This window comes from Saccopteryx bilineata, chromosome 1 (assembly GCF_036850765.1).
Source record: "Saccopteryx bilineata isolate mSacBil1 chromosome 1, mSacBil1_pri_phased_curated, whole genome shotgun sequence".
NCBI lineage: Eukaryota > Metazoa > Chordata > Mammalia > Chiroptera > Emballonuridae > Saccopteryx > Saccopteryx bilineata.
The window spans coordinates 107,724,825-107,741,331 of NC_089490.1; the positions used below are offsets into that span (position 1 = coordinate 107,724,825).

Consider the following 16,507-nt stretch of genomic DNA (forward strand, 5'->3'; position numbering starts at 1 on the left):
AGATCTAGGTTTGAATTCTGACTGTAATCCTTCTGTCTGACCTTGGCCAGGACACTGCCATGTTCTAAGTGCCAGTTTCTTTATCTGTAAAGTGGGATGAGTTTCTGCCTCATTAGGGGGGCAGGGAAGCTCAGATCAGGTTCTGTATGTCACTGGGCTGTGTCAGCCTCAAGGATCACCTGCCTTTGGATAAGCATCTTAGTCAGCTCCTCCTGCTAGGCCAGCCCATGCTTGTGAAGCCCTGCTCTGAGCCTCGGGCTACCTTGGACATGCCATGTGCCTGATGCAGCTACTTCCTGGTTGTGTTTTTGCTGCTACAAAGGGGACCAAGCCTCCTGCAAAACCCAATAACCATTATGTGGCTCTGTTTAACCACATTATATGAACTTGAGAGAGTCACTTCAAGTTGGGGTTTCCAAATCTTCAACCCAAGGCAGGAAGATGTGAAGATCTGCCTCTGAGGCGCATGAGTGAAACTCCTTGCAAAGTGAAACTCCGCAGGGCATTATCGGCACCTGCTTCCTGCCTGTGACCCCAGAGGAGTCAGGTGAAGGGATGCTTTGCAGACCAGGAGCCTATACTCACAGCTGTCAGCAAATCCTGTTGTGTCCTTAGAGTAAGTAAGATTGGCTATTACGGAAAGGTCAGATGATTTTTATGGATCAAGAGTGCGGCCCCTGGGAGCAGGGTGTTATCCGAGTGTGAACTGAGCTCTCCTGCTACATCTCAGAACACAGTGCCTATATCATAGCATCGCTCACAGTCCGCCTTGTTGAGAACTTTTGTTTCAAGCCTGTTTTCATCTCTACAGATAGAGCTATGAAAACATATCACATAGCATTGTTTCGAGGTTTAATTTAAACCACACATGTGAAAAATACCTTGTGTAGTACCTGGCACACACTAGGAACTTAATGTTGTTTTTCGAGAAAAGTAATGCATTTAATAACGCACATTTACCAGTTGTCCCTCGCCATATCACAGTTCACTTTTCGCGGTCTCACTGTATTGCAGATTTTTAAATTGTATATATCTAAATTTTATATCGCTGATTTTTCACTGTTTTGCAGGATTTTGCAGTATATAGGTATTTTTATATATTTATTACTTTAATTTTTGCGGTAAAATAAGTGTTGGAAAGGTTAATAAGAGTGTGGAAAAGGTTTATAAAAATGTAGGGGAGGGTTTAAAAAGCCTTAAAATATATATAAATAATGAAATAAATATAAGGTTGCTATTTTGTGGATTTTTGCCTATCGCGGGGGGGGGGGGTGTTCTGGAACCTAGCCCCTGCAACAGACGAGGGACCACTGTATTCTGCAAAATCTGTGGGGCCAGGCACAGGGCCAGACACTGGGTACAAACAAAGCAATACAAACAACAGGGTCCTTGCACTCATGAGCTTGGGGAGTGGCATCTGCCTTGCTTTTTATATTTTTTTCTTTCTTCTTTTTTTAAAGAGACAGACAGGAAGGAGAAGAGATGAAAAACATCAGCTCCATAGTTGTGACACTTTAGTTGTTGTTCATTGATTGCTTTCTCATATGTGGCTTGACCAGGGGACTCCAGCAGAGCCAGTGACCTCTTGCTCAAGCCAACAACCCTGGGCTCAAGTCAGTGACCATGGGACAATGTCAGTGATCTCATGCTGAAGCCAGTGACCCCACACTCAAGCTGATGAGTTTGTGCTCAAGCTGGTGATCTCAGGGTTTCAAACCTGAGACCTCAGCATCCCAGGTCAATGCTCTATCCACTGTGCCACCACCAGTCAGGTATTTGCACCGCTTTCTAGAAGGCAGAACCCCATTTATTCATGTCTATGTCACAGCTTCTCTTCACTACAGCTGCTTTTATCTTGAAAGCACAAAATAAATGTTTGTTGAATTTTGCTTGCTTTATTTAGAAAATTATATACTTTCAATGTGTTGTACTTTTTCATGCTTATGTGGTAGAAAAGAAAACGATTAGGAAGTTCTATAGATATGTGGACGTAGCTATATGCTGTGCATTCTTCAACATGTGTGTCAGTAAAGTAACATTCATTGAGGCCAGACTACAGGAAAAACTATACCAGGCGTTAGTGCAGTGTCAAAAGAAATAGGATTCAATGGACTCCATTCTGAAGATGTTTCAGTTCTAAACTGAAGGGTCTGCTCTGTGTAAAGAAAGCTGGCAAAGAAGTATGTGAATTAATTTAGGAAAAGTAGCAATATGTAAGAATTTCAGCAAAAATTCTAATGCAAGGCATACTGTGATCAATGCTGTCAGATTGGTACCACGGTCTGGAGACTGTATGGGACAGAAGAGGAGAACAGCTCAGTTCACACCATGAGAGAGTATTGTGGTATGGCCTGTATTTGAAAGCTGGTCTTGCCTCTTACTAGCTGATCAAGTCACCTGATCTTTCTGAGCCTTGGTTTCCCCATCTCTAAAGTGTGCACATTAATAGCGCCTACGTAATTGTGTTGTTATGAGGATTAAGTATGATGGTGATGTAATGCATTTGCCTAATGCCTGGCCCGCAGGGGCTCAATAAATGTTGGCGTTTTTTATTAAATCATATAATTGAAAATAAGGCCAATGAACACAGTGCATTATTAAAAGTTCAATATGAATGTCATTCTGGTTGAGTAATTCTTGATCTTTGCAAGACCTAAATCAGTTGTTAATAGTTTTAAAGTATATAAAATTTACTTCTGGTGACCTAAATAAGGGCCTTCCAAATATGTGGAGCAACCTGACTCATGAGACATGAGCTGCAGAAGCCACTGCTGAGGATTGTCTAGAGAAGAAGACAGAGGTCAGTGAGCACCCGCGGACCCAAGGCCCGCAGCCTGGTTGTGTGTTTCGGAGCATCATATCCATGCACTCTGGAATGTAGGCCTGAGAATGCTCAGAATCCAGGTCTCCAGAACAATAGGAGTGACGGTTCTGCCATTCTGGGCACTGCTCAGACCACTGTCTGGACCCTCTGAGAGTCCATCCTGGGCGCTACATGCTTTAATGGACATTGATTAACTAGAAGACAGCCAGAAGCAGGTGAGTCAGATGGCCAAGAAGTGGGAACAATTTCTTCCACAAAAGAGCTGAAACAGGTGGGGTATTCTGACCAGAATAATGAAGACGTGATGGCTGTCTACATGTGTCTTCCATGTGCAAGAGAGACCAAATTTATCCTGTGTTGCTCTTAGGAGCAGAGCCCAGTAGCAGAGTGCCTCCAGGCAAAGACCTTGGGTCAGAGAGACCCGCATGGGTGCAGTGGGAAGGGGGAAGGGTTCCTTGGTGAGATTTTTTTCCTCCCTTTTTTTAGTATGACTTCCAACCCTCCCTCTTTGAAACCTTGCCTTCATCTCTCTAGTGTTGGGCTTGAGCAGTATGGAAGACAGGCATGCCATCAGGGAAGTTCTTACTTTACTTGAAACCCTTATGGGTGAAGGTTGCCCTCCCTTGGCCCACCTGGTATTTAGTCCAGCTCCTCTCCAGAATGTTGCCGTGTGTCCTTCAGAGACTGCTCCACCAGGCACTGGGGAGTCTCACCTGCAAGAATAAGCTCTTTTAATATTTCTAGTTTTAACTTGCCTAATCCCAGCACAGCTAAGGGGGTGAGAGAGAGAGAGAGAGAGAGAGAGCTAAATGTGTTTCTCTTAGTTCAGTGTTTCTGCTCCAGGGGGTCGGGGTGGTAAATGCGTGACGAGGTATGCCGAAACACATGTGAGAGTAAGGAGGTCCGAATACCTAGCTAGCAAAACCAGGGACTGACCTAAAAAACCATAGAAAATGCTTTTTGTGGGATGGTTTGGCGGAGGAAGAGGCTGCGCATTTCAGTAGATGCTATCCAAAGTCAGCCATGACCGCTGCCGGGGAAAATGCGCCAGGAGTGAAGAGATTAGAAGAGCCGAGGAGAGGCATTCTGGAGAGTCCTGGGAAGAATTCTGGAGATTTGTATTCAGATGCATTTTTCAATATGATGTGATGACAGACGCCCACCTTGTGCCATCATGACTCTGAAAACATGACAAGTCATTTGTTTTTAGATTGTGCATTTGATAACTGGAAGGGATAGCGCTTTATATTCTGAATTTCTCTGCTGCTTTATGCTTCCTCAGAAATACCAGATTTCCATATCCCCTTAATAGGCTGACTCCTTTCCCTCCCCTTGAATGTCCCCCCTCCTTATTTACATTTTTGGAAGCAGCTTTTAAAAGAGCAGTTTGTTGGAACATAAGATACAAAACAAACACCCAATATTTTTCCCGGCTGTTGGGGTTTGCCTACCCGCACCCTCTGCATAGCTTACTCCCCAGTGTGGCTGCTTTTTACAATAGTTACGATGGCATTAATTACTTTTTCCTTGGCTCTTTGAATTAGGAGGGGTCACGTTACTCAATCTCTCCAAGCTTCAGTTGCTTTCTAGAAAAAAATGGAGATTAAAATCTTCATTTTTGGAGCTGTTAGAATGCAATGAGATAACACCTAAAGGGCATGGCATGTTAAAATAGGTGTACAAGAAATGCTCCCTCCCATCTTGTCAAGACGGTAACAGGAGACTGCACCATGCAAAAGCCATAGCTAGAGACAGTTCTACTGTATAACGCCACACGCATTCCTAAAATCCGCCACCGTTCTGCAAAATTGCACAACAAAACCAGACTTTATTGGAAGACTAAGCTAGGGCACACACTCAAAAACTTTGTCAGTGATACATTAAAACAAAGCCTAATAAAAATGATAACGCCGTTTTACATGTTAAGTGGCTAAGAGATACACAAATACCATAAACAAGACACTTGATGTTGGAAAAGACCCGAAGTTTGCTTTTGGAAGCGGATGTCACAAAGGTTGCAGCTTGCATCATTGTGAAGTGGTGGAACATGGGTTATCTGGGCAGACGGGGCTTGTAACATGCGCAGTGAACTTAAAGTAGCCGGTAGATTCTTAAAGTGTGAGCATGTGCAATTTGCATATTCCTGTGGGGCTCAGTTCAGCTACATGTGGCTTTCTATATTCACCTCCTCTTTCTTACAGAAAAAATCAAGCATAAGCAAACACAAAGTTTGCTTCGTGTGCAAATCATTCCCTAACATATTACATGTATTGGAACCTACTCTTATTTTCGAAGCAAGCATTATAGCAGAACTGACTGTACTTAGCTGAAGTTGTTGAATGAATGAATGAATGAATGAATGAGTGGTGGATGGTCTAGAATGGAATAGCATTATGCTATATTAGGAAACGTACATCTATATAGCCTTTGCAATGGATTTTGAAAACCATAGTTTTGGATGTTAAAAGTACTACTTAACTGTTATAGAGCTCTTAGTATCTCCTCGTGCAGCGGCTTATGATCTGTGCTTGGAAGAGCCCCTTCAGGACTCGCCTGGCAAAGGGAGGTGAGCTGCAAGGTCCCCTGTCCTTCTTTTCCACTTCCACCAGAGATCACAGGGTTTTATCTGCTTTCCTTGTTATTTTTGTTAGAGGAAGGGTTCTGCTGCTAATTTACAAGTCTGCAAACTACCACCAGTGATTCAGTTAAAATAAATTTTGTTTTACAAACTCCTTCTCAAGAACATATCTTCTTTTCGAAAAAAGATAATCCTTAGTTGGTATACTGAGCAATGAATATTCCAGAATTAGTAAAATTTGACCAAGAATTACTCAAGTGGGGCTTCAAATGAGCAGGGGTGGCTCTCAGGTGAAAATTGGTGGGTGTTGAATAAAGCTAATGCATTTTTGGTGTTCCTGTCTCTTCACAAACACCAACAGCAATTCTGTGATTTTGTGATTTTCTTTCTTTCTTTCTTTTCAGAGAGCTGGATTGAAAGGTGTCTCAATGAAAGCGAAAACAAACGTTATTCCAGCCATACATCTCTGGGGAATGTTTCTAATGATGAAAGTAAGTGCTTCAAACTCACTTTTTTAGGACATTTTAGTCACGGCCAGTGGCCTGACGGGAGGAAGAGCACTTCTAGGATGCTGGGCTGGGGCAGGTCACCTGCAACCAGAGACCCTCGAGGCTTTTGTGGGGTGCCCCAGGCCGTCCATGTGATGCTGTGAGATAGGGGGTGCGCCTCAGGTGTGCTGGAAATGGAGCTCACTGCAGAATTCACTTGCTTTGCACACATTCACTGCTGTCTGAGACCCCAAAAACCCTGCTACAGTGATGCTTCTGGGCAAAGTGGCCCATGGGTGGCCAGGGCCATTCTCTGGGTCACTGTAGACATGGGTTTTGAGTAGTGTGTCATGGGATTGTTGTTTTAGAGCTACATATGTCCTTTCTATTGAAAAGTAAACATCTCTCCTGAATGTTGGGCCTGAGAACCAGAGTTGATGGAAGGATATGCACTGCTGTGTTTGCACCCTCCCCTGGGTGATGTCAGACAGGTTTCTGCATGCCTTCTATTAAGAGCCTCGGGCTGTCTGGGACTTGTATTTGCCCCGTGAGCACTGCAGAAGGGGGCGGGTCATAAACGTCATTTCCAGCTGAGACAGAAGTGTCTTTATCCCTTGCTCGGTAAAGGGCATCTCCTTAGTTCAATTTCCTCAAAGCGCGGGCCAGTGACATTCACCCAATAATTCACAAGGGAGCTTGTTAGACATGCTGAACACAGCTTCCTCCCAGCAGCTCTCCCAGTCATCCTGTCATCACTGTTTTGCTTCATGTTATTAAATTGAGATAAATTGAATATCAAGTACATAAAACTTATGTGAATAGTTTGATGAGTATCTTTCCCCCCCTTACATTTTGTATCCATCTGTGTAATCACCAGCCAGAGAAATGAGGTGGAGCATTTCTGGCACTTCGGAAGGCCCCCTCATGTCTCATCCCCATTGATAATTACTCTCCCGATTTTATCACTATAGTTTGATTTTGCCGATTTTTTAAACATTGTATAAATGGACTCATAGACTCCAAATTATTCTGTATATAGTTTTTTCCACTCAGTATAATGTCTGTGATATTCATTCATGCTGTTGTATGTAGCAATAGTTCTTTCTTTTTCATTGCTGCATTGTACTTTACTGTATGCATATACCACAGTTCACATATTCATTTAAATATTGATGGATATTTAAATTTTTTCAAGTTTTTGACTATTAAGTTTTATTAATTTGAGAGAGAGAAGAAGGGAGAGAGAGAAACATCAATGTGTTGTTCCACTTATTCATTCATTCATTAGTTGATTCTTGTATGTACGCTGACCGGGGAGCAAACCTACAACCTTGACATGTCGGGACATCACTCGAACCAAATGAGCTATTGGATCAAGGCATCAAGTTTTTGACTATTTATTAAGCATCTCTGAGCATTTAAATTTTATTTTATTGCGGCCAGATATTATTAACAAAATTTATCATTTTACGTGTACAGTTAGTTCAGTGGCGTTAAATACAGTGTGTCTGTAAAGTCATGGTACACTTTTGACCGGTCACAGGAAAGCAACAAAAGAGAATAGAAATGTTAAATCTGCACCAAATAAAAGGAAAACCCTCCCAGTTTCTGTAGGATGATGTGACAGCATGTGCGCATGTGCAGATGATGATGTAACACCGTGTATACAGCAGAGAAGCCCACGGCCATCCCAGCTGAGATGTGGACAGGACAGAGGAAAGTTCAGTGTGTTCTGTGGCTCGCTAAATTTGAATCCGTGACCAAAGTGCAACGTGAATATCGGCGCGTTTATAACAAAGTGCCACCACATAGGAATAACATTACTCGGTGGGATAAGCAGTTGAAGGAAACCAGCAGTTTGGTGGAGAAACCCCGTTCTGGTAGGCCATCAGTCAGTGATGAGTCTGTAGAGGCTATACGGGACAGCTACCTAAGGAGCCCTAAAAAATCTGTGCGTGAGCCCACATCAAACTGCACTGAATAGGTATGAAACTGGGAAAGTTTTCCTTTTATTTGGTGCAGATTTTACATTTGTATCGTCTTTTGTTGCTTTCCTGTGACCGGTCAAAAGTGCACCATGACTTTATGGACACACTGTATATTCACCTTGTTCTACAATCATCACCACTATCTATGTACAGATCTTTTTTCATCTTTCCAAACTGAAACTCTGTAACCATTAAATAATAACTCCCTGCCAAGGACCAGCGCAGCTTCCAAATAACGGTGCGGAATTAAGGAAACACACTTTGTCAGAACAAAACCGATGGGACCGGGAGGACTCTTCAAACTTCCTGGCAGCATCTGAGTGCCTCACAGCCCCAGTTCGCTTTATTATATGGACCTATGCAAATCAAGGACCCTGATACAAAGTTGCACATCAAAGGCTAAGACAGGAACTCTCCCAAGGCAAAAACAGTATACATTAGTGAATTTTACAAACATCTGAAAACAAAGAGTCAGAGGAAAGGCATGTATATTGCTTCCTGCAACCCAAGGAAGGAAGTGGAGTGGGTGCAAACACTCAGCATCAAAGCCAAATATGGAGATGGAGGGGGGAGAACTTAGCCCCCTGCCAAGCCTCGAATCTATAATGGCTTTTTGCCATTACCGATCCACAACAACTCCCCCTTCCCTTTCCTCCCAGCCCCTGGCAACTACTATTATACTTTCTGCCTCCATGAATTTGACTACTCTAAGTATCTCATAAAAGTGGATTTACACAGTATTTGTCCTGTGTGACTGACTTTAAAAAAATTTTTTTTTATTTAAGTGAGTGGAGAGGATATAGACTCCCATATGTACCCCAATCAGGATGCACCTGGCAACCCTCATCTGGGGCAATGCTCTGCCCATCTGGGCCATGCTCCTAACTGAGCTATTTTTAGCACCTGAGGCAGAGGCTCGATGGAGTCATCCTCAGTGCCTGCCACCAACGCCCTTGAACCAATCAAGCTATGGCTGCTGGTGGGGAAGAGAGAGAGAGAAGGAGAAGGAAGAGGAGAGAAGAAGCAGATGGTTGCTTCTCCTGTGTGCTCTGACCAGGAATCAAACTCAGGACTTCCACACGTCGGGCCGACACTGTACCACTAAGCCAACTGGCCAAGGCCGTGACTAGCTTATTTAATAGTGCAATATATTCAAGGTTCATGGCCTGACCTGTGGTGGTGCAGTGGGATAAAGCATATATTCAAGGTTCATCCATGTTGTAGCATATGTCAAAATTTCCTTTTTTTAAAAGGCTGAATGACATTCCATTGCATGTATATACAACATTTTATTTATCCATTCATCCATTGGTAAGCATTTGTAATATTTCCATCTTCTGGCTATTATGAAAAATCTTTTTATGAACATCGATATACAAGTAGCTGTTCAAGTCCCTGCTTTCAATCATTTTGAGTATATACCCAAAAGTATATAATTTCTGGATCATATGGAATTCTATGTTTATATTTTGAGGAACTGCCAAACCATTTTCTATAGCAGCTGTATACCATTTTACATTTCCATCAGAAATGCCCAAGAATTCCAATTTCTCCACATTCCTGCCAATACTTATTTTTTGTAATAGCCATTCTAATGAGTGTAAAGTGATATCTCATGGTTTTGATTTGTATTTCCCTAATGATTAGTGATATTGAACATCTTTCCATGTGCCTATTGACCATTTATATACCTTCTTTGGGAAAATATCTATTCAAGTCATTTACCCATTTTTTAAAAAATTAAATTGGTTGTTTTTTTTTTGTTGCTGAATTGTAGGAGTTTTTGTATATTCTACATATTAACACCTTATCAGATGTACAATTTTCAAATATTTTCTTCCATTCTATGACTTGCTTTTTACTCCATTATTGTGCCTTTAATGAATCATTAAATTTTTAAATTTTGATGTAGTCCAGTTTATCTTTCTTTTGCTTCCAGTGCTTTGTTGTCATGTCCAAGAAATTGCTAAATCCAGTATCATGAAACTTTTCCTCTATGTTTTCTTCCAAGAGTTTTATAGTTGTTTTTTTATGTGCCCTAGGCATGAAACAGCTCTGGCCACCAATACAGGCATCAAGCTAGGATGAACTAGGGCTGAACACCTGCTTTGCCCTGACTGATATAAGAACAGCACCACCAATCAGGTGCCTCCTTGCCCATTGCCAGGGGCTGAGTTTTATAGTTTTATCTCTTAGATTTAAGTCTTTATTTTTAGTTAATTTCTCTATATGGTATAAGGCAGCGATTTTTAATCATTTTTTCCTCATGGCACAAATAAACTAATTACTAAGGAAAAAGAGGGGCGCTGACCTCTCTTCTTTAGTAATTAGTTTATGTGTGCCATGAAGAAAAAAAGGTTGAAAATCTCTGATGTAAGGTGAGGGTCCACATTCATCTTGTGTGTGTGGATGTCCAGTTTTCTCAACATCTTTTACTGAAAAGCCTGTCCTCTCCCTATTGAATGATCTTGACACCCTTGTCAAAAATCATTTAACCATGCCTGACCAGGCGGTGGTGCAGTGGATAGAGCATCGGACTGGGATGCAAATGACCCAGGTTTGAGACCCCGAGGTTGCCAGCTTGAGCACTGGCTCATCTGGCTTGAGAAAAAAACTCACCAGCTTGGACTCAAGGTTGCTGGCTCAAGCAAGGGGTTACTCAGTCTGCTGTAGTCCCATGGTCAAGGCACATATGAGAAAGCAATCAATGAACAACTAGGGTGTCACAACGAAAAACTGATGATTGATGCTTCTCATCTCTCTCCGTACCTGTCTGTCTGTCCCTATCTATCCCTCTCTCTGACTCTCTCTCTCTGTCCCTGTAAAAAAATAAAATCATTTAACCATATATGCAAGGGTTTATTTCTGGGCTTGCTATTTTATTCTGTTGGTATATATATCTGTCTTTATGCTAGTACCAAACTATTTTGATTAGTGTAGCTTTGCATTAAGTTTTGAAATCAGGAAATGTGAGATTCCAACATTGTTATTCTTTTTCAAAATTGTTTTGGCTATTCAGGGTCCCTGGAGATTCCATACAAATTTTAGGATGAATTTTTCTATTTCTGAAAAAAAAATGTTATTGGGATTTTGATAGGGGTTGCTTTGGATCTGTAGATCACTTTGCGTAGTATTAGCATCTTAAAAATATTGTTTCCCAATTCATGAACATAGGATACCTTTCCATTTCTTAATGTCATCTTTAATTTCTTTCAGCAACAGTTTATAGTTTTGAGTGTGTAAGTCTTTTGATTCCTTGGTTAAGGTTATTCCTAAGTATTTTATTTTTTTTGATGTTATTATAAATACAGTAAAATTGTTTTCTTAATTTCCTTTTTGGATTGTTTACTGTTAGTATAGAGAAATGCAGCTGATTTTCATGTGTTGATTCATATCCTTCAACTTTGTTGAATGTGATTATTAGGTCTGACAGGGTTTTTTATTTTGTGTGTGAGTATTCTTATCTAATGGCTCTGATGAGGCCTCTTAGTACTAGGTTAAATAGAAGTATTAAAAGTGAGCAACTTTGTCTTGTTCCTGACCTTAGAAGAAAAGCTTTCAGTCTTTTATCACTGGGTGTGATGTTTGCTGTGGGTTGTTTATAAAGGCTTTTGTATGTTGAAGTAGTTTTCTTTCTTTTGTATTTCATGGAGTGTTTTTATCATGAAAGAATTTTGTCAAATATTTTCTCTGCATCAATTGAGAAGACCATGTGAATATTATGTTAATATGGTATATTACATTGATTGATCTTTGTATGTTGAACTATCCTTTCATTCAGGGAATAAAAAAGTAATCCCACCTTGTCATGGTATATAATGCTTTCAACACACTGTCAACTTTTGTTTACTGGTATTTCATTGAGGATTTTTGCATCAAAATTCATAAGGGATGTTGATCTATCGTTTTCTTTCTCATAGTGTCTTTGTCTAGAATGAGTTTGGAAATTCTCTCCTCTTCTATTTTTTGGAAGAGTTTGAGAAGGATTGATGCTCTGGAGGATTGGAGCTACCTATTCAGGTCTTTTGCCTGTCAGTTTCTTTAAAAAGTTATTTGTTATGTTTATTGGGGTAAGCTTTGTTAATAGTGTTAGTAGTATTAATAGTTAGTAGTATAAGGTTTCAAAGTATATAGTTATTTTTTTAGTTTGTTTGTTTTTTGTTTTTTTTGTGTGTGTGGCAGAGACAGAGTCAGAGAGGGACAGATAGGACAGATAGACAAGAAGGGAGAGAGATGAGAAACATCAATTCTTCGTTGCGGTTCCTTAGTTGTCCATTGATTGATTTCTCATATGTGCCTTGACCGGGGGGCTACAGCAGACCGAGTGACTCTTTGCTCAAGCCAGCGACCTTGGGCTCAAGCTAGTGAGCCTTGCTCAAACCAGATGAGCCCACGCTCAAGCTGGCGACCTCGGGGTCTCAAACCCAGTGAGGTCTCAAACCCAGGTCCTCTGCGTCCCAGTCTGATGCTCTATCCACTGCACCACCACCTGGTCAGGCAAGTATACAGTTCTATCATACGTTATCCATATATTGCATTCTGTGCTAACCACCCAATGTCTAAATCTTCCTCCACTTTTTAAAAATTGTGCTGTTTATATTTTCCTTATTGATCTGTAGGAGTTGTTTTTATATTCTGGAAAGGAGATGCTTATCAGATAAAAGCATTGCAAGCATAGTCTCTCAGTTTGTGGTCTACCTGTTCATTTTCTTAGCGGAATCTTCTTCAGATGAGCAGAAATTCTTAATTTTAATAAAGTCTAGTTTATCAGTGTTTTTCTTTTATAGTTAGTGCTGTTTGTGTCCTTTTAAGAAATCTTTAAGCACTGGCCAGATAGCTCAGTTGGTTGAAGCATCATCCCGAAGCACAGAGGTTGCTGGTTCGATCCCTGGTCAGGGCACATACAGGAACAATTCCATGTTCCTATCCCTCTGTCCCTCTCTCCCTCTCTCTAACAACAACAACAAAAAAGAAATATTTTTTTCTTTCAAGGTCATAAAGATATTTTTCATGTTGTTATCTAAAAGTTTTATTATTTTACCTTTTATTCTTATATCAGTCCATCTGGAATTTTTGTATGTGGTATGAAAGAGGAGTCATAGTTATTTTTTATTTTTTATTTTTGGCTGATAGAGCACCTTTTGTTGAAAAGAATTCCTTTACTCACTGGCCGTATATCAGGAGATCATGTACATATGGGTGTGTGTCTTGACCTCTATTCTGAACCATTGTTTTGCTTCTCTGTTTTGAGTCAACACCACAGTCTTTATTATATTACTTTTATAATAAGTTGTGGTATCTGGTAGCATAAAACCTCTTCTTCAAGATTGTTTTGGGTAATTTAAGTTCTTAATATTTCCATATAGATTTTAGAATCGGTTTTTCAATTTTCACATGTACAATGGGATTTTTATTGGGATTACATTGACTCTGAATTAATCTGGGAAGAACTGACATCTTACCAAGCATTTCCAATCTATATATGTGACATTAGACCTCTGTGTATTATTATTATTATTCTTTTATTTAGAGAGAGAGAGGGATAGAAACAGAGAGATAGAGAGACAGAGACAGACAGACAGGAAGGGAGAGAGATGAGAAGCATCAACTCATAGTAGTGGCACCTTAGTTGTCCATTGATTGCTTCTCATATGTTCCTTGACCCAGGGGGCTCTAGCCAAGCCAGTGACCCCTTGCTCAAGGTGGGCACCTTGGAGTTTGAAACCTGGGTTCTCAGCATCCCAGGCTGACATTCTATCCATGGCACCAGACTAGGCCTCTTTGTATTAAATGGCCTTTAATTTCTCTCAGCAGTGTTTTGCAGGTTTCAGTGTAGAGGTTTTACACATCTTCCGTTAGCTATATTCTTTAGGTAACTGATGTTTTTCAGCACAAGAATTATTTCTAAAGTTTTAAAAATTGTTGTTATCATATGCAAATGCAGATGATTTTTTTAGGTAATTATTTTGTATCTAGCCATTTTGCTACATTTGCTCATTAAATATGAATTTGCTTAAAAAAATTATTTCTATTGACATAATCATGTCACCTGAGAGTATTAGTTTTCCATATTCTTTCATAGTCTTTGTAGTTTTCCTTCTTTCCTGTGACTTAGTGTGCTGGCAGGGACCTAGGGCAATGTGGTATTGAGGTGATCCTTGTTTCGTTCCCGACCTAAGGGGAGAAAACTCTTAATGTGTCCCTAATGAGTATGATGTTTCTTGTGAATTTTTTGTTAGATACTCATGATCAAATCCCTGGTTTGCTGAGAATAAACTGCACTTGGTTTGAAGTATGTTTTTAAATCTATTTCTAGTTTAGATTGACCATTATTTTGTTAAGAATGTTGGTATCTATGTTCATGAGACTTTGCTGACTTACAGCTTTTCTTTTCTTACAATGAATGTCCTGATCAGCTTTTGGTGTCACAGTTATATAGGCCTCATAAAAAAAGAGGTGGTTGAGTTCTTTGTTTTATTTCTTCTGAAGAGTTTGTATAATATTGGTATTATTTACTTCTTAATTATTAGGGAGAATTGAACACAGCAGCCCTCTGGGTTTGGAGTTTCTTTTGAGGAAAACTTTTTTTTTGTATTTTTCTGAAGCTGGAAACGGGGAGGCAGTCAGACAGACTCCCACATGTGCCCGACCAGGATCCACCCGGCACACCCACCAGGGGGGATGCTCTGCCCATCCAGGGCATCGCTCTGTCATGACCAGAGCCACTCTAGCGCCTGGGGCAGAGGCCAAGGAGCCATCCCCAGCGCCCGGGCCATCTTTGCTCCATTGGAGCTTCAGCTGCAGGAGGGGAAGAGAGAGACAGAGAGGAAGGAGAGGGGGAGGGGTGGAGAAGCAGATGGGCACCTCTTCTGTGTGCCCTGGCCGGGAATCGAACCCGGGACTTCCGCACGCCAGGCCGACGCTCTACCACTGAGCCAACCGGCCAGGGCCGGAAAACTTCTTAATGATACAGTCAATTTTTTAAATAGCAATAGAGCCGGTAGAAGAGGGATAAAAAATATATAATAAAATAAAATAGCAATAGAAAAATAAAGCAATAGGACTATTCATAATTTTCTATTTTTTGTTATATTATTATGAACAAATTGTTATGTTACTATTTTTAAGAAATTCATTTCATCTAAATTTTCAAGTTTATCTCCCGGACATTGTTCAAACTTCCTTTTATTACTTCTTGTCACATCTTTTAGCATCAATAGTGATGTTCCTTTTTTGTTTCTGATACTGGCAATTTACCGGATTTTCCCATGTAGAAGATGCACATTTTTTTTGAAAACTTTGGGTCTAAAACTAGGTGCGTCTTGTACAGTGGTTGTAGATTTTTTTACTTGCATTTCCCACTTTTTCACGCTTGTTTTTGCGCTTATTGTTGAAGACAGTGATTTATCATCAGACACAGATGAGGACAAGCTAATGGATGGGAGTTTTGACAGTGATGAGGAGTTGTATGAATTTTATGATGAGTAAAACTTGAGTTCAATAACTTTATGTGATACATTTTTTTTCAAATTTTGGGCCCCCAAATTAAAGTGTGTCTTTTGCATGGGAGCATCTTATACATGGAGAAATATGGTATGTTGCCTCTGTTTTCCTTGGTCGGTTTTGCCAGAATTTATCAATTTTATTAGTCTTTTCAAAAGTCTAACTTTCGGCTTTGTTGTTTTCCCAATTTACACCTTTTTCTATTTTATTTATATCTACCCTTATCTATTTTATTTCCTTCTACTTTCAGAATAATTTTTCTTTTTCTAGCTTTTGAGACACATAACTTAGATCATTGACTTGCAGCCTTTTCTTGGATAGGAATTTCCGTTATGGATTTTCCTCTGAGCACTGCTTACCTGTATCATACCATTATTCTGCTGTCATACTTTCATTTTTATTCAAACTCATTTGCTAAGTTCTATTGCAATTTTTTTCTTTTACCCCCCCCCCCTTTATAGAAACCTATTGCTTAATTTCTAAACATTGTATTATTTCCTAGTTGTCTTTCTGTTATTGGCTTCTATTGTAATGTCACTCTGGTCAGAAACCCAGTATTTGGAGTTGCTGAGAATTGTCAGGCAGGCGCATAACGCTTTCCCTGGGTAATTCGAGAGAGGTCAGAGTTCCGCCTGGTGTAAATGATTTCTTCTACTGGCCAGAATGACAGCTGGACATCAGGGGGTCCTGGTTAAAAATAAATGGAATAAGAGAATATAGTAATCAGTTTATTAGCTTTATGTCCAAGATTAGTAGATGTTTTTTAATTATCTTGGCCTACTCCCCTGTTTTACAGAGGAGGAAACTGAGGCTCAAAGAAGGGATGCTATTTGCTCAAAATCATATTCTTAGGTTGTGCTAAAATCAGAACTGCTACCTCAGTCTTTTGATTTCTGTCGGTGCACTTCCTGTTATGTCCCTTTTAGCAGCCCAGAAAAGGGTGATTTAGTTGGCTAGCTAGGGCTTCAGTGAGCATGAGGAAGTGGGACATTTTGATAGAATGCAGTTTGGAAGCAAACCCTGAACCAGTGAGGTCAGACTCTAAATGTCGGAGCAGTAGGAGCCTGAATGAAAGGGGGTGGTTTGGTGACCATGAGTTGGGCCCACACATTCTCATTTCTGACCT

At 40.4% G+C, this 16,507-nt stretch overlaps 1 protein-coding gene and 1 non-coding gene across 3 annotated transcripts in view; one reads left to right on the top strand and one right to left on the bottom strand.

Moving 5' to 3' along the window:
• The window catches only part of RFX4 (regulatory factor X4), a 168,160-nt gene that overhangs the window by 21,578 nt on the left and 130,075 nt on the right, over positions 1–16,507 (top strand). For both annotated transcript variants that reach the window (XM_066263556.1, XM_066263566.1), the window contains exon 2: positions 5,807–5,893. In XM_066263556.1, coding sequence (XP_066119653.1) covers positions 5,807–5,893 — 87 coding nt within the window. The remainder of the gene's footprint in view (positions 1–5,806; positions 5,894–16,507) is intronic.
• Positions 9,908–10,050, bottom strand: LOC136321289 (small nucleolar RNA SNORA48). The gene has a single exon (XR_010728558.1). It is a non-coding gene; the product is annotated as a small nucleolar RNA SNORA48 (small nucleolar RNA).